Source organism: Mya arenaria, chromosome 11 (genome assembly GCF_026914265.1).
Source record: "Mya arenaria isolate MELC-2E11 chromosome 11, ASM2691426v1".
NCBI classification, from domain to species: Eukaryota; Metazoa; Mollusca; class Bivalvia; order Myida; family Myidae; genus Mya; species Mya arenaria.
In genome coordinates, this window is record NC_069132.1 from 39,753,028 (window position 1) to 39,780,366 (window position 27,339).

The window sequence follows — 27,339 nt, forward strand, 5'->3', positions numbered from 1 at the left end:
CAGATACTTATACGAACGCTATTTTTAAATTAACTGGGATTTTCCTTGGTAGACAAAACCAGTATATTTCGAATTGGAAAATTACGCAAAAACTGTGAAAGATACATGTGTCGTAAGCGAAGTGATATATCAGTAAGTTAGATTTTATTTGTTGTACAGAACGAATCTATCAATTTTTGGACATTTTATTTCTTGCAATTGTATCATCTGGTGTTTCATCTGGTGTCTAGTCCCTTTAATATTATCATCGAGACTCCTTACGCAAATGTCATCAATGTGATCCTCAAACACTTTGTAACGCAACAATACCACTGACACCTATTGTATACAGGTAGTTCAGTGGCTGCAAACACTGGGGTTTCTCTCGAGTTTTTACCCTATATATGTATTCATTAAATAATCATATAGGGTAAAAATTCGAGAGAAACCTCTGTGGCTGCAAGCGTGAATATGTGTTATCCATGTTTTCACCACCTTTCACAGAATACAATTTCTGTTCCCTGTTCTGTTCTGTCACGAATTTCAGTTATCATGTTGGATATCAAATGTAAATGAAATAGGCATACATCTTAAAAAGACCTGACAAATAGTTCTGACGACAATTGCTTAGAAGTATTTGACCTTGTGACCTAGTTTTCGATTGTAAAACTGTAAGCCCAGTTTCTTACAGACAACCGGTTCGACCAAATCTCATGGGGATGGTGCCTCTAGAATATGATTGTTAACAATGATTATGATTGTTTGCTTTACAGATGACTTAGATTTTCAACCAAGTTTACAAAGGTTAAAACTGGACATAGCTTAGGCAGTTCTTCAAACCACAGTTCATTGAAACTTCATAGTAGCTATGGTCCGGTTTTCAAAATAGAATATTTTCTGTTGAGGCAGGTTTGAACTTGGCCTATAGGTACAGTTTATAAAACCTTGCCTGTAGTGATATTTATTGCATACAAATGTACATATTAGAAATATTTGTATTTCAAATTTTCACATATATATTGGCAGCATACAATGTATTGAACAAGAGCGCCAGGGAGCAAATACAAACTTTTGTCCTTTTTTTAGCCAAATAATTTGCATAACCCAACAATTATTACACCTTGCAAATCATGTGCCTATTTGCTTCAGGAAACTTGTGTACCAAGTTCCATGTAAATAATCTATATATATATTTTTTTTAGTTATGGCAGGTTAGTTTTTGCATCACAATGATGCCAGTGCTGCCGCCAACAACATCAAGGCGACATGCAGGACAATTACTCCCCTTGGATTTAAACAATTGTAGTATAATTGTACTAGAATTGTTATCATGACAAAACAACTTCTTTGATTTGAACATGGTTTAATGTCTAGGAAAATTTATATATTGACCAACGACAGGTTTGAACGAAGAAATCATTCCAAGGCGAACTAATATAGATGAAAAGAAAACACAAACATGTAGTTTGAATGAAAAAAGGGCATTTATCCAAAATGCACCAAAGTGTTATAAGACTAATAAATTTAATGTATGTGTTATGTAGTTTTAATCCAAGAGATCATATCAGGGTGGATAAAATCACTAACATGAAATAGTGTTTATGGAAATAAATACACAAGCCCACTGACAATCTATTTTATTCATCTTCTAATCAATGACATTTACAATTTGAAAAATAAAATTTTCATCATATAATTAACAACAATTAACAACATAATGTCCTATAAATTTTGAACTTGCATTAACTGATATCTGTTTGAAATGAATATAAATTTCATGATTTATCTACATTTTTACTTACAATACAGGATTACACTTTGCAATACAATACTGTTGTATAGTTAACAAAGATATTGGACAAAATATAAATTTATTTGTATTTTACACAAGCTGCAAAACTCCAGAAACACTTGACTACACGTTTGGTGAACTAAGAGTGCACAAGAAGTGCACTTACTGTCAAGTTTGGTCTTAACAGTACTGTATTTCTAGATACTTTTCATTAGAATTCATTAACAATACTGATGTGTGCATCAACAATGAAATTAACAAACAAAGGTATGATAATTAAAGAATTTCCTAAAGTAAAAAAATAACACCTTGTGACAAGACTCCAAAAAGAGAGAAAAAAAACAACACAACCACAAGAACACAAAAGATCAAAAGTCATTTCACCCCGTAATTTTGCAGTCACCAAGAAAAAACAAAGGGTGAAGTAACAAATGAAATACGAAAAAGAATCACATAAGTGTACATTGCACAGAGGTGAAGACAACGGCTAATTCTAGGATGAGGACTTGTCATAAAACTGCATTAATTCTACGTATAAAGTTAGCAGCTAGTGCAGTCTACCGCTCAGCCCTCAATGTGTTAAATTCTACCAAACCATGCAACTAAATATTATTATATAAAGCTTTAGTTACCTCTTTTTTTTAAATGAAATGTTTCTTTACAGTGATATACCAATAAACTGATAATGTGCACAAACAAGAATTTTCCAGTTTAATTCCTGTTTTAAAAATATCAAATGTGAAAAATATTTTTCTGAAATGACAAAATAATAAAAAATAAGTGTCAACTTTTCTATATTAGTTAAGTATACATGCGAAAATTTCTAAATGCAGTCACAATTATAAAAAAAAAATGTACAAAATAAAACATTAATATTCAACATGGCCATGACATACATGTATTAGGAGAATTTTGCATATATCTTAGTTTTCTTTGATTATATTTTTGCATATTATTCAGTTCTTATTCATATACATAAAATAATCATCATTCAATACATTATCAATGATTAACTGAAAAAACAGTCACCAAAATGAGACTTTTGGATGAATAAGCCCGAACTCTTATACCATTGTTTGGCATGTAATTTTTTTAACAAGCCCTGCTATATAAAATTCAGAATTTAAGTAAGCCCGTTAGACATTTTACCAGTGCAGGGCTTGCAGGCTTGTGTTCAATTTTACCACTGACAAAAGATGTTAAAAGGATGAGATAAATAACATCAAAAAATGTTATTAAACTACTTTGTTATCTTTTTCTATCAAGCTAAATTTAAAGCAAACCACTCAATTATAAGACCTGAGATTTAGAAATGTTGCCAGTGAAGTTAGTAAAGTTAGTTCTATTATTTAAACATTTATCTTTGATTTAATGGCAAACAGTGGCTATATATGGCAAAACAAATAGTCAAAAAGCACCTTGAATACCCAGAGATGACTAAGAAAAGTAAGGCCAAATCAAATGACCCTGCTATCTTTAGAGTCATACCCAGATTGAAAAAATAAATCTTGTGGTATGATCCTTTCATCAATAATCCTGGGAATAATTTTGTTCTAAAACAGGATTTCAAACTGGAACTGAACTCCTGAAAACCTTTCTCATGTAAAAATCACTTCTAGGATTTTTGATAAAACCACCCCACTATTGTTCAAATTCTCTCCTGGGCAAAAAATCACTCTTAGCTAGTTTCTGTATAATGAAACTGCTCTAAGATTGGACAAATATTTTTACAGATTCAAAAGAAAAATAACTTAAGTTTCAACTTGATGCAAGCAGATTACTTTATCAGAAGTATTGACATCATTTCATTGACAATTTTAGTTTAAAATATTACTAATTTTTGAATGTTATTGTGAAGATAACTTAATCTAAATAGAAAATGGGGTCAACTTCAATTTACCTTGACTTAAAGATAATAATATATAGAACAGCACTTGAAATATAGTGGAATGTTAAAGGCAATTGTGACATTGCCAAATTCATAAAAAGAAAAATGAACAAGTTTTAACACTATATGAAAATGTTTTCATCAAATTCAACACAACTAAGACTCAAATTGTGTAGTCTTTTTTTAGACTTTAATCAATCTGAGTTAATCAATTCAGGGGCATAGCCAGGCTTTACTGAATGTTACGCATGAGGGTGTGGGAGTGGGAATATCCCTGAAGCCGTAGGGGTGTTCGGAGGGGGATGCTCCCCAGAGAAAAAAAAGGAAACTAACATGTTGAGCACTGATGAGTTTTTGGAGGAATTTATAGGTTCGAGGCTGCCGACTTTGTAGTTATCAAGTGATTGATTTAAGCTCAGTAAGCTATCTAGCACAGAGAAACAATGCCTACTAAAGCTAATCTTATTCTGATATCAATATTTAGCTAAACCCTCGACTTTGATGCAATTTTGCCTTTTTTTTTCATTTTTCAAATTAATGTTACGCACATGCGTAAGTGAGTACCGCTGGCTACGCCCCTGCAATTCTTGAATTGTAATGAAGCATAACAAAAGAATTTAACTATGACAGTAATTTCAATATATAGTGAGGTAATAAACAGTTTGCGTGAAATGATTTTTTTAAAGCAAAGCCCATTTGGGCCCATACAATAATCAAATTCATGGGCCCGAGGGAAATTCTGAAGACCTATACAGTTTCGAAATGTAGACCGCCCAAAAAGGCAAAAGCCCTCAGGTCTTGTACATTTTGCACAGATAGAATTCAACTTAGATTTGACACTTATATAATTGCTATTCCCTAAGCAGAAAGTGATATGGGTACCCTTCAGTTTTAAAGCCAACATGTACATAAAATCTACAAAGAACACAAAATGATGAAATCACAAAAATTATTGTGACCACGTAATGCTGTTATAAGTGACAATGTGAAATTGACATAGCGACTAAAACTGGCATAAGGATCTTCTTAAACATATATATCTTAGCGAGGTTAAAAAAGATTTAAAGCGTCCTGAACATTGGTATACTGTAAAACATAACTTTTACATTACAATTGAGCACAACCAATTTTCTACTTGATATCTTCAAAGGTTTTAAAGCTGCACTCTCACAGATTGAACGCTTTGACAACTTTTTTTATTGTTTGTCTTAGAACGAGCCAATTTTTGCAAAAATCCATGGAAACCAGTTATATAAGACTGCTGACAAAAAATAAGATCGCAAATTTTTATATATGAGTTCAAAATTTAATGTTTTATGCATTTTTCTTAAACTGTTAGTAACGGTTTAAGCCATAAAACATTAACTTTCGAACAGAAATATGCAAATCTGCGATCTGATTTTTGTCAGCAATCTTTTATCATTTGTTTGCAGATATTTATGCAAAAATTTGCTCTTTTCAAGACAAAAAATAAAAAAACTTGTAAAAATGGTTAATCTGTGAGAGTGCAGCTTTAAAGTTACAGCCAACTAGCAAGTTTTGCCTATACCGAGGCAGTGTCAACATCTTTACTCCTAATCTTTTCAAAACAGCTGGACAAGCGAAAACTTTTGAAAGTTCAGAAGCTCACAAAGATTATAAGGACAGACAGTCTGCCTTAATTAAGTCAAGGACTTTATGTTATCAATTTCTTATCAGAATGCTGAAGTTCAAGGCTTACAAACAGTATGACCCTGTAAATTTCTGCATCCAATTATTTAGCTTAAATTTGAGTTTTCCACTCCATTATTCAATTTTATAAGAATGAAATTCAGTATAGATCTCAAGTTATAAAGTAACAGTTAAAAAATGGTAATATTTAAAAAAAATCAATATTTTTTGTTCAGTTTAACCGTAGTTTGTTTTTTATTTATTTACACCATATTTTACACATTTTCGTTTCTAACAGAAAATGTTGAACAACAATTCGTTCAAGAAGTCTTTGAAAAAAGGAACAAAAAAATAAAGCAAAACCTATACCATGAACAGCTCATAAAAAGTTGAAACTATGAAAAACATGCAAACTATATAATTTTCTTAATTACCTAAAACAGTTTGAAAGAATGACTAAATTATTGCTCATAATGTATTATCAATACACAATAAATAATTTCTCCAAATAAGAAATGCTCTGACCTAGTATGGCTATCAATCTCTTGCAACAGATAAGCCATGTAAGTAGTAGCCAGTTCACATTTTAATTAAAGGGGCACTCTATCACGTTGGTAACAGCTTACTTATATTTTAGATTCAAGAAAATCTGACGGTGCAAATGTCGTGGAAAGAGCAAATAGCATCTAGAACAGATGCTGTAATTTTAAGATTTGTTAAAAAAAAATCCATTGTTCAGATGGATATAAAATGATTGAAGTGCCCCTTTCACATCAAACTGTTTACAACTGATCATCATTATAATATTATCACTGGATCCCCATTTCCAGATATATCACACTCATATTTATGGGAATCATATCACTCGATCAGATCATGTGTGATAAATGATCCATTTACCAAAATATCTCACAGATCATGTCACTTCGTTCATGCGATAAATACTCATTTGACTGAATTATCACACTAATGATCATTCAGGGCACATGTGATAAATGCCCCATTTATGGAAATATCACATCATGTGATCATTTAAGTCACATGCGATAAATGCTCAATTTATTGAAATATCACCATCATGTGATAAATCAGGCCACATGTGATAAATGCTCCATTTCTGTAATTATCACAGTAAGAACTGTCATGGCTCCATTTGTCATAAAAATAAGGGAAAATTACTCCCCAAAACTCTGCACCAATACATCCACATGGTCATATCCCATTTAAGGACCACGACCACCATCATTTTACACCATGAATCACACAGAAAGTATCTCCACAGATAGGCTGTCACATTCATGCACTTGTCCATTTTCTATACATCTTCTCCTTGCCTTTCACATCGCAAACTTTCCTGTTACAATTCTGTGACTAAATGCATGTTCACAGTCACTGTCGAATCTGTTAAAACATCCTTTGAGCTACAAACTACACTCATATGCCTCCTCCTCCTTTTTTAACCTTGACAATGTCAAGGTCCTAAGTTTTCATTGTCAAGGTCACAAGCTAACACTGTCAAGGTCACCAGTTTATGATCACATTGATTTCAGACATCTAGAATCTCATTTTTGGACTGCTTCATAACAGCCTCTATCCCAGAAACATGTTCACGCAGGATGTAAAATCACTGTCCGAACTTCCGATATACAATCACAAATGAGCACATGACTTTTAATGGACATTAAATGCGGAGTGGGGCGAAATTGCATTGCCGTTTAGTTGCACATAGTGTAAATATTATGCTTCATTTGGGAACACCAAACTGGCCAGACATGATGTCATCATTTGGTTTTCTTCGTTGACCTGAAAGATATTAAATGAATAATTTGTAGTTCATACTGTTTATACTATATCTGGTACATTAGATTAGTTGCTTAACATGAAGCCATTCAATTCAAACATACAATCCACCCCAGGAAATTCAAGATTTCTTTCAGGGGGAGGTTCCTGTTTATTTTTTGCTTCTAATTACGTCAAATGAACTTCTAAAGTGCCTTCCTGGGGTGGATTGTATGTTTGATTGGAACAGCCAATACATTGTTTGCTATGAATTTTTACAAATTATTTTGCTTACTATGTTACAAAAATTATACTTAAATTTTCTATTGTTCTTAATTTCATTCAATTAAAATTTCAACCTAACTGCAAGAGTTTATTAAATCAGATAAACCAAAATAGAATCATTTCACAGCATAGATTTCTTTCTTTAGTACTTTAATGTTTGTTTCTGATTTTACGACCAAAAATTACATGGTAAGTTTGTTTGAATATATTTCTTTTAATGTCAAGTTGTGTCTCATTATATATTCTTACTAAAAACTGCCCCAATTTGGTCTGGGTTATTTTGTATGTTTTTCCTGTGCAAGAAACTAACAATAATGTATCCAAAAAGGAGAAAAAAATAACAGTCAGAAAAACCTAACCTGTTTAACCGAAAACATATATATTAAAACATTATATATATTTGCGCATTAAAACATCACTCGAAACTCACTTTACAGGAATGCTTCCGTTGCTATTCTTTCGTACGGCACCCTTTTCTGTCACTGTTAGGGGGAAAATTTACACATAAATTGGTGCATGACTTAACAGCAGGAGTGATGTTAATGATAGTTAATAACAATTGTTAATGATTAACATTGATAGAAATCTTTTTGAAGGCATATCAAATTTCCTAAGCAAATATCCTTGTAGAAATGTGACAAATAATTATGTCTGACATTTTGGTATATAAGCCTTGATGAAACTGCCATTACATGTAATATTTTATGACTTTTTTTCTTTTCAAAAACAGACAATTTTTAAAAAAAAAAAAATTAAAAAATAAATTGTAACTTAAACAATGTCTTAACATTTGACCTACCCGAAATGGGGGGACTGCTTATCGAGGCTCGGCGTTGCGCGCCCTCAGACGCTGCCATTTTTGATACTGAGCTCTTTCTGAAATATTAGTTGGGTTAAGGTTAGTTTAAAAAAACACCTTTGTTTCTTTCTGTCAACTATTGACATTTTTTTTTATTTTATTAAAATAAAAGACTTCTTGACGACACAGACAATAAAAAAATTAGTAGATGTATATATATATACACCTTAAGAAACTTTAAACAAAAATGCCTTGGAGCAAATACCAAAGTTCATCTGTTGTTGTTTTATAAGTCAAGTAAGGGGCATAATCCAACAATCACTTAAGTCAGAGTTATGGGCCTTGCTGAACATGTCACATACGTTAAACATGGGTACTGCTGAGCAAACACCAGAGCTCTTCTGTTGTTGTTTTTTAAGTCAAGTAAGGGGCATTACCCAACAATCATTGAAGTAAGAATTATGGGCCTTCCTAAACATGTGTGAATTGTTTCTGGAAACCTGTGTACCAAATTACATTGTAACTGTTTTTGAGTTATGACCAAGTTTTAGCACAACAACGAGGCTGACAACAACACCAATGATTTGACAAAAAAACAACAGAAAAGTAATTTAATGAGTTTCTTATCTTTTATTTGATGTATATTTATTATGAATAATAATGATCAGGAAAAGAGTTAATTTGTTAAAAGGCAAGACTCCATGAAAATAATACTATTTTAAAGTGTTATGCGATTATTATTTACCATTATTCTTGTACATTAACAACACATACCAAAGTGTTACATATCTTTTGAATCTCATGCAGAAGATGAATTGAACTAAAAGTCATATTTCAGAGCACATAAAAATAAAACACAACCGCTAAAAGAGTGAGTTCCAGTGCTTACAATGTCTGTTGCGTTTAAACGAAAAAGAGGCATAACTCAACAATTATTCATCCCAGAGTAACGGGCCTTCCAATACATGTGTGTATTTTCTATGGCAACATGTGTACCAAGTTTCATTTGAATATCTTGATCATTTTTTTTTTAGTTACGCCCAAGGATGCCAAAAACAGCAAGGCCATCACTTATAGCCCAGCTTTATGTTTCATAAACAAGCTCAAAATCTTTTGATTACATAACTAGTTTCATTTAAATTATTTTGATGGAGTCTTATGTTACCAAAAACTGAAGGGTGGTGAATGCATTAGTTCAAGGTTGAATATAACCTACTGACCTTGACCCTGCACTGCTGGGGGTCGGAACCCCACTGACCCCTGACCTACTTGTCTTTGTAGAAGAAAGCTTGCTAGCTGCAGAGTCTGAAATTATGAAGCACAAATTATTATAATAAGATCTATTCAATATAAATGGTTGAAATACCAAAATTTTGACAATGAAATACCAAATGTTGATGTTGAAATACCCAAATCTTGACATTGAAATACCAAAATTTTGACATTAAAATACCAAAAATGTTGACATTAAAATACCAAAATTTTGACGCTGAAACACCAAAATTTTGGACGTTGAAATACCAAAATTTCAAGACAGATGTTACTCTTTAATAAATTGGTTCGATTGTTCAGAACTTTATTAAAGTTAACAACATTGTTTATGTCATAATTGTTAACTTTCAAATCTGTATGGCTGTGAAAGTTTCACGGATACTCTTATGACCTATAGCATTCCTAACAAGATTTGAGAAAATGTTTTAACTGTGGTTGTTTTATTTAGATTTATCTGCACATCATCAAATATGAACAACGATGCTGTTAATGACGTTATTAACTTAAACAAAGTTCTGAGCAATTGGCCCACTGTCCATCCTAAATAATGGTGTATAATATCCATTTCTTATTGTTGGTTCAAGGACATCCAATTCAATAGTCATTATTTGGAACTTAATTTAAATGGGGTTTTCCAGTATTCTAAAAAGGTCTTTCGGTACAAACATATCATTCTTTATAAAGATTCTATAATTTTACCATTTTTTTTTACTATTTTACTTTATGAATGCATAATTTAAATTTCCTACAAAATCTTTAAAATGAAATGACCATTGAAATTTAAGGGAGATATTTCAAGAGTACTGTTGAGAATAATGCACTCACACCAAAATAAATGTTTCCCTAAAAGTAAACTAACATTAAACATGTAGTAATTTAAAAAGTTTGTATCTCATGGCAGTGTGCTGAAAACCTGGAAAAACCAAGAATGCATGACTTCCAAAAAAGTATATTGGTTTACTTTAAACCTTGGACACACAGCAAGGTACCACCCATAGGTCGTAGTATCAATCGTGGATGGTAATTTTCATATAGATATTAATAATAAAATATTTTGGATTGCAGTATTCTGGATCACAGTGTATTAGAAGGCAGATTTTTTTTGTATCTATGAACAATACTGCCACCTATGACTAAACCTTGAGCTGTTACGTCATTTAAAAAACACAATCCTTGGTCACCAACAAATGGTATTGGTATGATAAAATGTACATCAATTTAAGGAAATCTATAATGACATAAAAAAAAATAATATTTGTTCATTAATTTCCAAAAAACTACTATAAATACTTTTAAAAAAGATTGCAAATTGTTTTGTACAGAAACACAGTCTAAGAACAAGCCTGAAAGAATAGTATTGGACAAACAAAAGTCTACAACATTCATATATATATTTTTTACACATAATAGTTAGATGACATGAAGTAAAGTCTTAATGCCTTATGAAGAACGGGTAGAGTGAGTGTAGCTTACAAGCCCGTTCTTAATCATAACGATTTGACTTCAGGCAATCTAACTGACCTAGAATACAACCTCATTGGCTGACACATTGTCAAAGCAAAATCTGAAACAGGATTTGCGTATCAGATGAGTGGCAGTGGGTGGACCTTTAATCCCTCTCGATTAAGACTAGTACTTAATCATTGCTTATCTGCCATTTCATTGGCTGAAAATGAAGGTTGTATTCTAAGTACAGTTACTATAATGTCACTCGAGCTATAAAGGTGAATGTGACATGCACAACATGCGTTATTATTTATAAAACAAACTAATAAAATAATATAATTAATCCATACAATCATGTGAATATTCATAGCTGAAACTTTACACTTTTACTGCCACCTTTGGTAGTATATATATATAATATATATAGCTATACAATACTTCATAGCCACATGCTGTCAATGCATGCATTTGAGTAGATTTAAAGCCACTTTTTCACAGATTTTACGTTGGCAAACAATTTTTTCCAAAGTCTGTTTAATAGTGATTGAATTCTTTATGATACCCCAAAACACCTCAGAGCTACTGATAGATAGTTTTGTTCTCAACCGATATGGTTTTCTTTGCCCCGTATATCCCATTTTGGGTCACTTACTAACCCCGTAATGTACTATATCACGCCTCCAACATAAATGACGCAACATCATTGGTCCAGGACTGGTCACGTGGTGACCCCATATTTTTCCATATTGGGTCACCAAATTGATATCATACCAAAATGGCGTCTATTTTCCAATTCCGATGATGAAATGGAATATTTAAAGATGGAAACAGGTTGTCGACATGATACATATGTTACGGGGTGAGTAGGTGACACGATATGGGATATACGGGGCGCAGGTAACCATATTCGGGTTCAAGCTTCGCTCTCACCCGATATGGTTTCCTTTGCCCCATATATCCCATATTGGGTCACCTACTAACCCCGTTACTTATAATATTGTGCGCCTTTAAAATATGGCCAAGGTTGAAAATCTTGCATGACTGTATGTGACGACACCAAGGCTATGACAGTACCTTATCCTTTTCTTTGACAAATAGATGAGTTAAAAAGCCACCCCTATCCGGCGCTACTCAAAAACATGCTTTGACCTCAAGTTTATATAACAAATATACATGAATATATACTTTTATACAAGGTGGTTAAAACATGACAAAATGGTGAACATGCATTTTTTTCTCTTGGCATAAAATTAAGACTGTTACCTAAAGACTGACAATTTTATTTTTTTAAAAGAGCTTACGACAAAACACCATTAAAATAATAATAAAAAAATAATAATAGTGATAAGTTTCATTTGAAATTTAAACATTTGCCAAGAGAATTTGTGTTGGTACTTTTCGACAATTTACCATTTTTCACTTGAGCGTTCTTAGTTCTCATTCCTACAGTATATAATATGAAGGCATAATTAACATTCAATATGAAAATCAAATGCCTGCAAAGCAATATTTGTCTAAGATTTATTAATCACACTGTAATGAAAATGATATTTAAGTATCACATGCCTGAATCAAAACACATACAACTCATGCTAATGCACTTAAAAAAGAGTGTCAAGGAGCAGTGAACACTTGGGCTCTTCTGTTATTGTTCTTTAAGTAGAACAAGGGGCATTACTCCAATTTTATGAAAGCCAGAGTTATCGGCATCACTATACATGTGAGTATTGTTTCTGGCAAAATATGTACCAAGTTTCATTAAAACATCACTTTTTAATTATATTTTTTAGCTTATAAATCTTTCAGAATATATATACTTTACAATATGTCTGATTTGACATGGACATCTCATTTTAATGAAATGCAAGATTGCGCAAAAAATGGTGCCATTTTTAGGTAGTCCTCATATCTTGTGATTACAAAAATGTGCCATTTTTCAAGTACTAAAATGCTTATAAATTTGCTTCTACTGGGAATTTTTTCACGAAATAAAATTGTTCGTGTTTGTTTAAATGTCTTTTTTTCAGTTTTACAATTTTAAACCATTTTACTATTTTTTTTCATTTTTCACTGAACCCCCTATTATAATGGCCAATATTTAGGTGTTTTGACACATAGACGCTGCCTACAGCTACAAGAAGTCTATGACAATATCCAAACTGTTTTCTGAAAAAATAGACAAGCTAAAAATAATTCAAAATATTGTGATCAAATCATAACATGGGAAGTAATGAAGTTAATATAATAAATACAGCACTGCTTATATATTTCAGGCCATGCTTATATTCTGGCTTACTTTACCTGACTTTGTTCTCGCTAACTTTGAGCGGTTAGCAAGAGGAATCCGTGATTCCGTCTCAGTATTTGCTGAATGAAACATTTCCATTTTTTGATATATTTTACAAAGAAGGCTACTTATATAGCAATTATTATATAAAAATAATGTATAAGACTTTGATAGTGCAAAACTAATCATAAAGTTGAGAATTCTTACCCTTATTTTTCAAAGATAATTGGGCCAATTGTTCAGAATTTTGTAAAAGTTAACAACATTCAGTTAACGTCAATGTTAATTGTTTATTTTCAAATTGTTTCTGCTCTGGAAGTTTCATGGATACACTCGTGATCTGCTGTACTTCTTATAATATTTGAGACAACTGTTTCAGCTGAATTTGTTTATATTTAAATATGAGAGGTCACATCATCAAATATTTCACGTTTAAATCTTAACAACAATGTCCTTGATCACGTTGCTAGCTTTAACAAATTTCTGACCGATCTGCCGTTAACACTATCAATATAATAATTAAGACTTAGATAGTGTGAACCTTACTTAAAAGTTGAAAGTTCTTTCCTAATTTATCAAGCTTATTATATAAGAAAAATAAAGCCCTTTTGTATGTCTTTACAATGACTAGATACGTAAGTGTAAGCAAACAGCAAGAATGTTAGCACTCAAAGAAATGAAAAGTCTATCAAATGGGTATTCCCAAATGTCAAAGTTCACTCCCTGCATCAAATTATTATTAATATAGAGGCATTCATTTACATTAACTTTTTCTTTGTATCTAAACTAAAACTCTAGAATTCAATTGATGTCATGTTCATAATCCAAGCTGCAAACTTAAATTGTATTCTTGCCGTTTTCATTATCTAAACTTCAATTGTTGAATTCAATCACTGCCACATTCTTAATCTAAACTAAACTCTTGAATTCAATCATTGTCATATTAATGAAACTATACTCTACTGTAATATTCATAATCTAACCTAAATTAACTTATATTTCATTCACCATCCTTAAAATCTTAACTCTTGAACTGAATCGTTGCCATATTCATAATCTTAACTATATTTCTTGAACTGAATCGTTGTCGTATTCCTAATCAAAACTTTAATTCTTGGAATGATTTGAACTGAATCATTGACATATTCATAATCTAAATTACAATTCTTCCACTGAATCATTGACATATTCATAATCTTAACTTAAATCTTAAACTGAATCATTGACATATTCTTAATCTAAATTACAATTCTTCCACTGAATCATTGACATACATTCATAATCTAATTTACAATTCTTCCACTGAATCATTGACATATTCATAATCTTAACTAAATTCTTAAACTGAATCATTGACATATCCATAATCTAAATTACAATTCTTCCACTGAATCATTGACATATTCATAATCTTAACTTAATTCTTTCACTGAATCATTGACATATTCATAATCTTAACTTAATTCTTCCACTGAAACATTGACATATTCATAATCTTAACTTAATTCTTAAACTGAATCATTGACATATTCATAATCTTAACTTAATTCTTCCACTGAATCATTGACATATTCATAATCTTAACTTAATTCTTCCACTGAATCATTGACATATTCATAATCTTAACTTAATTCTTCCACTGAATCATTGACATATTCATAATCTTAACTTAATTCTTCCACTGAATCATTGACATATTCATAATCTTAACTTAACCCTTTCCCTGATAGATAAGTGACCATATAAGCTACCACTAGTGCATGCCCTTATCTGTAAAATGCTTATCAGTACCTAATAGGGAGCTGGCCCCTTTCAGAACCCTATCTCCATAGAGGTATTGGAAAATTCAGTAAGAAATTGATACCTGCTCTGCTAAGATCATAATTAGAAGTAGAAGGAATCATTTTATCATTTTGATGTGAATGTATGATTTTTAGAGCATAAAATTATCTTTGTTATGATATAAATTTTATTTCTGTCAGATGTATAGTTCCATAATATCATTTGTTCAAACATATTTTTTAGCCAATTTCTATCACAAATCTGCACTTACAGGCATGTTTGGCTGTATATAACTGCATATTTGATGAATAATTCAGACTAATAAGACTGTAAATATTGCTTTTAAAACATTTTAAAAAACAACTGAGCTGTATTATTTTTGGGGTTTCTTACATAATTGACCATGGGTGAAAAAGAAGGAACAAGACTTTAAAACTATAAAAACGTTTACTACAAGTAAATTCACTGCAGATGCATATTGTCATATCATATATAAGTTTATTATTATCCGTGTATTCACAACAAAATACTAACTTTGATTAGCAGACGTAAGGGGACATTTTTATTACCGGATTAACATTCCATTTTTGGAAACAGAAGTGACAAATGACATGTGTTTATTCAAGCCAGACTCTTGTTTACTACATCGTAAATCAGCCATTTTGACACATTTCTAAACCATGACAGGTGACGTCATTAGCGCGTGATCAATAGGATATATTTATATGATATAAATTATTGGTAGTTTTAAATAGCTAGTGACGTGTATGGGTATTTTCCATTAAAAAAACGAGACAAGCATGCGTCAAGCATGCGCTGTGAACTTTTAAGGCGTGTTTGACCTCTGTCTCTTTTAGTCGCGATTTTCCGAAAATCTTGAATAGTAACATCATCTTTTTTCATTATTTATATGATTAATTACTGTACGTGCTAACATAAATGCATCAGATTATATCAGAATAACAAACAATTAACGGCTTTATCAAGAATAGAAGTTGCCAGCGTATTTTTTTCATTTAGGTCGCTTCTGAAACCCAAAGACACTACCTGTGTCATTATGACCTCGCCACGTGATATATGGTTTCCGCGAATTTTATTGGTCGTTATAAATACGAACAATCTCTTGTACATTATGTTGGTCAAAAATGGGTCAACCATGCGGAAAAGGCACGAGACTGAAAGAAAACATCGATGTTTTAGTGCTGTTGTATGGATTTTACTCATGTCGCGAATGGATTAATTTATTCAACAACTTTACATAATGACAAGGTTATTTTATTGCATAATTCACTTTATTCTGTATCATTAGTGATATAAGTAACATTTAATAGGCGTTTTTGATCGTTGATGATGTTTATTTTGACAATTGAAAATGAGAGTCGTAGAATCGCGTATCTATCGGGTTATCGATAGAGCGTAGAATAGCGTATGTATGAGGCTATCGATAGAGGAGTAGAAAAGCGTATCTATCAGGTTATCGATAGTGGAGTAGAATGGCGTATGTATCAGGGAAAGGGTTCTTCCACTGAATCATTGACATATTCATAATCTTAACTTAATTCTTCCACTGAATCATTGACATATTCATAATCTTAACTTAATTCTTCCACTGAATCATTGACATATTCATAATCTTAACTTAATTCTTCCACTGAATCATTGACATATTCATAATCTTAACTTAATTCTTCCACTGAATCGTTGACATATTCATAATCTTAACTTAATTCTTAAACTGAATCATTGACATATTCATAATCTAATCTTTATCTCATGAATGCAATCACTCTCATATCATAATCTATTTAGCTATAGTTCTTGAATTGAATCACTGCCATATTTATAATCTAAACTATAATTCTTGAACACTAAATCATTGACATATTCATTTACTAAACTACACCATTTGTTAACTCCTCAACATTTAAAACTGAGTCAGTCTGACAACATCAACATTTCCATCCTCACCTTTAACTGTGGTAGAGGTACTGGTTGTGGAATTTGTAGTGCTGGGTGTCCGTTTTATTCCTGCAGACTCGCGCTCGGATTTACCACAGACTGAGCCCTTGCCTGATGCGTAAATGGAAGAATTGTATACCTACCAGTCACATTTTCAAGAGACAACTTTTGCCAAATATTAATCAATTTTTAGACTGTGGTATTAGTTCATGGTAGTGATTTGCACAGGAATGAAAATACAAAAGTGTGTGAGATATCCAGGACTATGTTTCAATAAAGGTGTTAGTAGATGATAGTCGTAAATTGAAATCATCTTAGTTTCGTACGGCCTTTATTGTGCTACACATTTGTGTGAATTTAACTTCAGCCAGTATTGAAAATGAACACTTAGTTAAGGAACTGTTTTTTGTTGTTTTTATCTGTTTGTTGCCATTTGAAGATTTTTGACGTACGACTATGTTCCTTTATATGAAACAGGCTCAGATCGCCTGTCTTGTAAGCCATTGCCCTAGGTTAATTCTATTTTTTTCTCCAACCTGACTTCAAAGACACCTACAAGCCAATGAACCTTGACCTGAGAGAAAGCGTTGGAGTCCTGGTGATATAGAGAGAAAGCGCTCGAGTAATGAATTTTAATGGCATGAAATCTACTTGCATCCTCAATAAGCAACAGAAGATAAAATGTTAAACAAGGAAAAAGATAATAATTAGTCTCTACTAAATTTTAACAAGAGGGCTGCAGAGTTAACACCAATGCTCATATGTTGGTATATTTTTCAGTGGCAAAGGGGCATAATTCAATAAGACAGAGACAGAGTTATGGGCCTTTGCTCCAGCAATATGTGCACCAAGTTTTATGAGAATGGCCTTGATCTATTGTTAAGTTATGGCCAAGTTAGAGTATGCACAGCTGAAATGCCAATACAACCAAGACCATGACAATATCTTATTAATTTTTTTATCCTCAAAAGAACAGACAAGCTAAAAACGGATTGCAATTAAAAGAAAGCATAGGTAATTTAAAAAGAGAGAGTTCTGGTTGTATATTCACTACAAAGCACATCAGTAATTGCTAAGAATCTCTGTGACAAAGTTAGAGGAACCAAAACAACCGCAAACTTACTCTTTTTCGGCGCCGGTATTTTTGAAGCGTTGTCCTTCATGCCCTTTTTGTCAGCTTTTGCCTTGGCTGCCTCCTCTTCCTTTTTTAACTCGCGTTCCTCCTGAAATATCATTTATGTTGAAATCATACCTCTGCTTAAAAAGTTTGGAAGGGGTGTTATGAAGGACAGCGCATTTGCCCAAATGCTTTTGACAGGCTAGTGTGTGAAACGATCCAGTGTCTAATCATTCCCTTTAAAGCAAAAAAAAAAAAAAATGAATAACCAGTCTACATATTTTTGGCAAGAAAGACATGCATACTTTCTAAGTTGTAGTATTGCGATTTAAAACACAGCAATCATTAAAACAAGACTTCTTAATGAACAAGCATGAAATCTTACAATTGACATCAAAATCTTAAAAAAGCCCAGTTGTATAAAAATGATAATTTCAGCAAGCCCAGAAAGCATTCCACCAGTGAAGAGCTTGCAGGCTCATGCTTAAATCTCAACAAATGACATTGCACGAACTAGAGAGTAATTAAACATTTAACAATTTTAGACGGTAACAACTCTTATGACTCAAGCAACATACGCTATTCATAATAGGCTACTTACAAGCTCTATGAGTCGTTTTTCATCTGCTTCTTTTTTCTGGTCTTCAACATCTTCTTCCATCATGATACGCCGAGTTAACTGTAACATAATGCAAGGAAAACGTCACTCAGGAAAAGACAACTCTAAAGTCATTACTACTGCTTACATTTTAGGAGTTAGCTCTCTTTAATACTTAGAAACAAAGGATTCATTTCAAAATCCTCTTGAATGCATCTCTTTTGACTGACATACTTTATAATCAAGACAAGATCATGGTTTATTATGATACAGTCAAGACTCAGTAGGTTATGCTCTGTTATCTTCATGTTCTGGTTATGTCAAACTTTTTTTCGAAACTTTTTTGGGTTCAGTAAGCCATGTTTCATATTTCAGATATATCGAATGTTTGTTATCTCGAAGTATTTCCAGAGGCCCCAATGATTTCTACATAGTGAGTTTTTACTGTATATCCCTTTAGGACCTAATACAAGAATATCGACGCAACGAACTCAACCAAACTCTCACAAGTCCAAGGCAGTCGTTTGTGCAAAACTACTTGAAAACTATGTATCTTGCTGAAGGACAAATTTAGGAAAAACAATGAGAATAGGAAGCAAAATGAATCACTGTAATACATGCAAAATAATAAAAATATATACATGTATATTTACTGATATATCTTATACAATGATATTCATAAGTCTTTCAAATTTGAAAAACTTTCCATTCGATAAGACGAGATAAATATTTGAACAATGTATACCATCCATATAAATAAATTTACAAATAGAAAAACGCAATATTTTAAGGAAATCAAATCAACCCCAAAAGCAATCCCTGTTAGGTATATCTCATTTATAACAAAATGGGCTGATTGTTTAAAACTTTGTTAAAGTTCACACCATAATTAACGACATTGTTGTTAACTTTTAAATGTGAGCTATTTGAAGATGTGCTTACATATTTGAAAACCAACAAGTACAGTTGAAACAGTTGTCTAAAATCTTGGTAATGATAAAGCAGATCACAAATGTATTCAAGAAAATTCCAGAGAGGTAATGATTCAAAAGTTAACAACGATGAGGTTAACAATGATGAGGTTAACAACGATGAGGTTAACAATGATGGGGTTAACAACGATGAGGTTAACAACGATGAGGTTAACAACGATGAGGTAAACAACGTTGTTAACTTTACCAAAGTACTGAACAATGAATGGGAGATACTCACTGCTGATTCCATCTGAACTGGTATTTTGTCCATTTCCTCCACTGCAATTTTCACGGCCAGAGCGACGTCTCTATCTTTCTCTCCTATTAAAAGTCTACGCACACAACTATCCAACAACTGATGGAGCATTTTATCACTAGGTAACTTTATTATTCGTTTCAAATCCGGTAACACTGAACACAACCTATAGCGAATATTCGGTATTGGGTCCGTATGAAGACTCACTAGCGATTCAAAAAACGTTTCTTTAAAATATGCCTTTGAATAATATTCTATAGTCACTCGACAAATGTCTATAAATAAACTCCTATTGCGACAGCTATATCCATGACAGAAATCTGAAATAAAAAAGAGATAATTTGTATTTTACATATTCATTTTTTTCTCTTTCAAAACAGCTTATGTTTGTTCTTATAAACACACATGATATTATACGATTGAAATATTTTATTAAGAAATTTGACAATTTCTAGGGAAACAACATAAGATGCTTACATATATTTCTTTGGTAGGAAAAAAAGATTATTAACAAATAAACTTTCTATATTTTTTGTGTTGCTCACAAGCTGTCCAACCTGTGACTTCCATTCTACATGTAATGTGGTTGAGTGCTATTCTTTATGATGTAAAGTTACTCTATGTACAATTATTAAAATTTTGGATGCCTTGTGACCACACATATTTTCAGTAACATTTTAAATGAACAGACAAGTTTGGTGAAAATTGGTTGAACGTAAGCCAAATTAGGAGCGCGTACACTGTGAATACAGCTTTTACCGATTTGTTGGTCATAAGTCTAGAATGACTTAAACAGCGTGGCTGGTTATTGAACCTGACAGAGATATTCTGTCCATGAACATATTGCCTAAGTTTGGCGATGATCGGAAAAAAGCTTCTAAAGTAATTGATCAGACCAGACCAGTTGTAGGTAATTTCTATATTTAAAGGGAAATAACTCTCAAGTGACTCAACAATATGGCTTGTTAACAAACTTGTCAAAGAAATTATGCCCAAACACATTATGACCAAATTTGAGTATGATTGGACAAATATGGCTATATTTATTGATCTATCAAGACCAATTTAAGGTAATTTCTTTAAATAAAGGGTTATAACTCTCAAGTGCCCAGAGAAATATGGCTGAATATCAAACTTGTCAAAGATATCCATTGACATTCTGACCAAATTTGGTGATATTGCGCAAATGCATTTAAAGTAATTGATTGGACATCATACTGGACCCTGCCTGCCAACCCATACGCTGCCTTTTTAGCCTTGGAAGATTGCAAAATAGGACATTGCACGTCCAATTTCAGTTGAAATACAGAAATATATGTCATGAATAAAGACTTTAAACACATGAGAAATTTAACCTTTAAGCATGAATTCATTTTGAAATATCATAAGTTACCTTCTACAAGTGTACAGAGAATGTTGGAGCGTTGTTCCATTTTCTTGATATTTCTCACCAAGGATAGAGTGGATCGAGTAGCAGCTAGCCGAACTGGCATCGCTCGCTGAAACAGAAACATCAACACTTATAATCATGTAAACAAATATTTGTTATCATATGACATTGCTTTTCGGAGCAATATACAACCATGATTATTTTCATATACACTAGTGCAATATTAATCACCATATTTTAATAATTATTTGAGTGAAAAATTTTACCAAAAATAAATAAATGTCATGTGACAAAATTTCAACTGTTTTACTTCAAAACTAGATCAACTAACTGAGCTTAAAATAATGCCAAAACATAATACAAACATGTTCTATCATTGATATCACAGACTGATTTTCGAACATGTTCAGTTCTATCATTGATATCACAGACTGATTTTCGAACATGTTCAGTTCTATCAATGATATCACAGCCTGATTTTCAAACATGTTCAGTTCTATCATTGATATCACGGACTGATTTTCAAACATGTTCAGTTCTATCATGGACTGCTTTTTTAACATGTTCAGTTCTATCATTGATATCACAGCCTGGTTTTCAAACATGTTCAGTTCTATTATTGACATCACAGACTGATTTTCAAACATGTTCAGCATTGATATCACGGACTGATTTTCAAACATGTTCAGTTCTATAATTGATATCAAATCCTGAATTTCTAGTATCATTACCGCTGTTCTCAATTTTCTCATTAGGACTGGAATGATTTTGTTGTAGATATTCTCGCTGTTTGTGAGGTACTGAAAACAACGAAAGTGCTCGACAATCATCTCCTGAAGACGCCAGTCATTGGATGAGGCTATCACCAACTCAGCGGAAAGAATTGCAGGAATGATGTCCGCTATCTGGTTTTGCTGAAAATTTAAAAAAGGACATGTTTGAAATGTTATTCAAATACATAACATCAATCAAAGGTCTGGGGTGGTATTCAATATTGGTTTTATGTGAATCTAAGGACGATGTAGCTAATCCGATTGCATGATTTAAATAACAGACGTATACAGCGGTCGTCGAAATTAACACAAACCCGCAAGCCCTGCACTGGTAAAATGTCTTCCGGGCTTGCTCGAATTCTGAATTTTATAGAGCAGAGCTTGTTAAGAAATTTGATGATAAGCAATACAATAAGAATTTCAGGCTTGGTCATTGCAAAGTTTTATTTCAATGACTGATACAGTGAATGGAGTCAATGATGTATGACCATAAGATTAACTTAAGTCGCATATTGAATACCATCCCAGGCCATAAAAAACTTGAATTATAGAAATGACAAAAACATGATCCATGTAATAGTGTGGAAGATAAACAGTCTCTTATTTGGCTTCGTTTTTTAATGCAAACTTGCTGTAATAGATATTATAAAAAATCTGGGTAAAAAAATTACAGTGAAGTCCATTTAAAGAGACTCATTCATGTTTACGGGCTAGACATTGAAAAAATATCTTCATGTGAAGTGAAGTAAATCTTGCACAATAAGGGGAATGGCGGACATCTCAACACAAGGCATGTCATTGGCCTGGCAGAAACCATCTCGACGAGGGATAAGGAGCTGCTTTAGGCTCCTAATGGGGGTTAAAAAGGCCACAGAAGCAAATCTGGCTATTTAGAAGCCCCTTTGAGGGCTATCCTTGTTTCAAATTTGATGGAAAATTGAGTGTCAATATTAACAATAAATTAGGTAACAACCAAAAGATACCAGTTTACTTTTTTTAAATCAGTTAATTAGAAAAAATAATATGTTTTAAGTGTTCCAGGAGCCATTAGTTCTGCGGAAATCCATAAGTTCGCAGACAAATCACATCCCTGACCACACAACTCCCTTCTTTTATTCCTGACCACACCCACCTTGGCTTCATGCATGGCCTGGTGAGTGAGGGGCCCACATATTGAGGTGATTGTGTCTGGGAGGTGGGTGACCACGCCCTTGAGGACCTCGGTGTTCTCGTCCTTCAGAAGAACTATCAAGTCACCAAGGAGATTGTTTACGTGGGAGCCCATCATGCCCGATATCTGTAAAGAGAAAGGGAACATTTAAACATCCGCGAAAAATTGAAATTCTTAATGATTAAGCCTAGTACTTAATGATTGCTTATCTGCAATTTCATTGGCTGTAAATGTAGGTTGTATTCTAATTAAGGCTGAGTTCAGACTCAAGACTCAATATTTCAAATCTTCATTTCATTTTAATTTTCCTTCTAGCAAAGTATTGATGGTTAACGCTGCTAAATTATACTTATATATTAATGTTATAAAATCATTTACAGACATTTTTGTGAAAGAAGTGGAATAAAGATGATATTTTTTAGTACATAAAAATGTGTTTCTGAGTCTGAGTCTAGACGCAGACTTGAGACTGTTTGTAATAATGTGACAGCTGTTGAATGTACGCCTTTAAGTGGCCATCATAACAATAAGCGTGTGATCACTCATTTAAATCCTTTATTCTTTGTTGGAATGAGACATATTTTGGCTGGAAATATAACTTGAAGGCCTTTTTTGATAAACAAGTCAGAGTTCTGTCCCTTGCTTATTATTTTAATTCTTATGATGTTTTGTTATATGCAAGTCAATAAAATGCCCTTTAAAAGAATACTCTTCAACAGAAGGGTTTAAAATGTTTGTTTTTTACATTGCTGTTGTTTTCCAGTTTATTATTCAGTTACAAGTAAAAAACCAAAATGTTTTGTGTGTACCTCAAGGTCAACATCTCCAGTATGATCGTGACTAAGTCAAAGACAAATCTGTTGTTACAATAAGTTGAAATGTCTTTATGGTTAAGCTGCAATTTTTCATTTACTGACTAATATTAAAAATTGAACAGCCTTAATCAGTAAGCAAACTTTGTTATATCTTCTTGCGCTATGAACAACAACTTAAAACTGAAATATTACTCGAAAAGGATACTCCAAGGAATTTATATATGAAACCAATAGCCACTTACTTCATGAAACCCTGAGGAGAGCGTTTTACGGACTTCGACGTTTGGATCCTTACACAGGTGAGAGAAACACGTCCCCAGCTCTGCCTTGAAAGACTTCGCCCCAACAAACATAACCATTGCCTGGAAGAGATGATAGTTAATTAAAGCTGCACTCTCACATATTGAACGTTTTGACATTTTTTATTTATTGTCTTGGAGTGAGCCAGCTTTTACGAAAATACATGGAGACTTAAATGACCCCAAGGCCATAAAACTTTGAAATTGAATTCCTCAAAAACACTAGCTAAAAAAAAAAAAAATGAATGAAGAATTACTTCAAGAATAAATAATAATTTTCACCTTGGAAAAATAGTAAAATTATTATAAATCACATTGAGCATAATCATTAATTTATTAAATATCTCAATTTTAAATTAATGTCTCGAAAAAAATACAGAGGAACAGATTCATACTTTTCAATCAATTTTAAAACAAACCATCTTATAATAGTCCAGCCTTTGTAAAAAGACGAGATTCGCAAGCAAAAACTTAAAAGCCAGAAGTATTTTAAGCTGCACTCTCACAGATTGACTGCTTTGACAAATATTTATTTTTTGTCTTGGAATGAGCCATTAATTTTGCATAAATGTCTGGAAACCAGTGATTTAAGACTGTTGTCAAAAGATCAGATCACAGTTTTTCATATTAATGTTTGAAAATTGATGTTATATCGATGTTAAGCATTACTAACCCTTTATTAAAAATGTTTTCTTTCGGCAATTTTCCGAAGGATTGAGATCTGTTCTTTAGTGAGTTATCTTATACGAATAAATTGAAGTCATTGATGCCAAATTAGCTGATTCTGAGATAAAAAAAAATAAAATAAAAGTCAAAACTGTCAATCAGTGAGAGTGCAGCTTTAAGTCCTATGCGAATATCTAAAAATGTAATGTTATTGGCATTATGACAAACAGTTTTTAGAAGGCATAATATTTATGCAAGAGGAAAAACAACATGACTACCATTTCACCTGGACATTTTTTGCTCTTCAATAAAGAGGTAATATTCTAAAAATAATTAATCTGATTGAGTTTCTACTTGCATAAAACAGAAATTGAGATGCTTAATATAATTACTCTGGCTTAGTTTCTTCTTACATAGAACGAGACAAATGTATGATAATAAATCTTGCTACCAACAAAAAAAGCAGACAAACAAGAAGTAAATAAACTGGCTTATTTTTTCTACGTACGAAAAAAAAACCCAGACAATAAGTAAATAAATTTAGCTTGCTTTTTTTGTACACAAAACCTTGAGAAGCTTAAAAAGTTATTATTAATATGGCTAAGTATGTACTTACTGGGAAGTTAAATGCACAGTTTCTTCGAGTTTCTATCACCCTCTCCTCAAGTTCCAGAATGTCTGGTAATACTGGCACCTGTGGTAGACAATGATATAATTATTAGGAAGAATACATGTTTGTCCATCCATAAAATGATGACATACATGAGGGCTACCCCTCCCCCCCTTTTTGATATGCGGTATCCAGGGGCTTTTTAGGGGGTTCTCAGGACTCAAGAGTCGACTCCATATGGTATGTAGCCTCAGAATTTTACATAATAACATTTATATAAATATCATATCAAAGACAGACGGAAGGACTGACGGCGCATTTTTAATATGTCCTTTTTAATCTGGGGAATTGCACACATTTTAAAGCCCACAATTTTCAATGACAGCATATATTTTCATAAATAAATGACCAATTTTGCAATAACAATATTATTTTTTAATCAAGTTATACTCATTTTAAACTGACCTTAATTGTAACAATGAGATCCCAAATTCATTTAGTTTTCTTTAATATTCTTTTGAATTGAAAAGTACAACCATAAAATATTATGTTAGTAGATATATGAATAAACGAGGTACATTCATACGGAAAAGATAGGTTACGGCAGAATACATACTCATAAGATGCACCATACATATACAACTTAAAGCCGCAGGTCGAAATATGACATTTTATTATATGCTTGCCATTGGTTTATAGAATTTTATCAGTGAAAAAAAGAAAAAGATATTTCACTGTTTCATACAGTGAAAATATCAAACTGATATTTTTCTACGTTTTGAAATTTTAGCCCACTCTCAGTTCCAATTTAAACATCAGCACGCACAGGATAGGAAATTTTGGAACTTTAATAACATCATTTCCAAAACAACGTTGTGTGCATACAAATTGGCGCGTTTTTTCTAACTAATGTAATTAAATAACTTTTGATTCCAATTTTAGGCATATAATAAATAGAAAAATTGTTTGTTTCAGAGTAAGATAGCAATATATTTCACCTCGTGAACATCAAAAGTGATTATTTCACACGTATGACTAAGCCAGTAATAAAATAAATATATTGGTGCTCACACAGTGAAATATATTACGATCTTACACTGAAACAAACAATTATCCTCTATGTACATGTTCATCGCAGGCATTGTACAGATAGAACTTAAAGCAGCAGATCATAATATGACAGTGTACATGATAGCGTACTCACAAATAGTTCTACCGAACCCTGTATATTGATAAGGATACAAATTATAGACTAAATCTTTGACAAAAACATATAAAATAACATATCATTAGATTGAGAGTTATGGAACTATACAGAAACAGATATTTATACACATAACTTTGAACATTTTTTATAGCAGAAATGGAACTTGGAATAAAGATAGAGATATTATTACACTTCTTTGAACTCTTTGTATAGAAGTTGCGAAGATTTTTTGTTTTTTTAAATGATCTTGACAAAAAGGCTATGACGGTACCATAACTTCTTTCTTCGAAAAACCTTCGAAAAATTTCTACTCCCAATTCACGAACCCACCTGATCTTTAGTTGGTGAGTCTTTCTCCGCTTCTTTATTCTTGTTCTGTTTGTTTTCCGACAGCCCGACCCGACACATTGACTTGAAGAAATCCACAAACCATAGTTTCTGTTCTTCAGTCAAGTACGCTGAAATAAAATAACAAAAAGATGTAAAAGTTAAGTTCCATTCATAAATCGGCAAGACATGTTTTCAATATATGCTTTTCTGTGGTT

General features: G+C 32.3%; 1 protein-coding gene across 7 annotated transcripts in view; it reads right to left on the reverse strand.

The window, feature by feature from the left end:
• Positions 1–1,601: 1,601 nt before the first annotated feature.
• Positions 1,602–27,339, reverse strand: part of LOC128208775 (serine/threonine-protein phosphatase 4 regulatory subunit 4-like) — a 75,453-nt gene continuing 49,715 nt past the window's right edge. For 3 of the 7 annotated variants that reach the window (XM_052912372.1, XM_052912367.1, XM_052912369.1), the window contains 17 exons: positions 27,125–27,252; positions 26,792–26,809; positions 25,594–25,671; positions 24,255–24,374; positions 23,159–23,323; positions 21,985–22,167; positions 21,257–21,362; positions 19,846–20,183; positions 18,637–18,714; positions 18,042–18,141; positions 16,928–17,029; positions 13,192–13,257; positions 12,301–12,333; positions 9,393–9,477; positions 8,173–8,249; positions 7,804–7,855; positions 1,602–7,112 (listed from right to left, as the gene is read on the reverse strand). In XM_052912372.1, coding sequence (XP_052768332.1) covers positions 7,091–7,112; positions 7,804–7,855; positions 8,173–8,249; positions 9,393–9,477; positions 12,301–12,333; positions 13,192–13,257; positions 16,928–17,029; positions 18,042–18,141; positions 18,637–18,714; positions 19,846–20,183; positions 21,257–21,362; positions 21,985–22,167; positions 23,159–23,323; positions 24,255–24,374; positions 25,594–25,671; positions 26,792–26,809; positions 27,125–27,252 — 1,751 coding nt within the window. In that variant the 3' untranslated portion in view covers positions 1,602–7,090. The remainder of the gene's footprint in view (positions 7,113–7,803; positions 7,856–8,172; positions 8,250–9,392; positions 9,478–12,300; positions 12,334–13,191; positions 13,258–16,927; positions 17,030–18,041; positions 18,142–18,636; positions 18,715–19,845; positions 20,184–21,256; positions 21,363–21,984; positions 22,168–23,158; positions 23,324–24,254; positions 24,375–25,593; positions 25,672–26,791; positions 26,810–27,124; positions 27,253–27,339) is intronic. The other 4 variants (XM_052912368.1, XM_052912371.1, XM_052912370.1 and 1 more) reach the window with 4 other exon arrangements.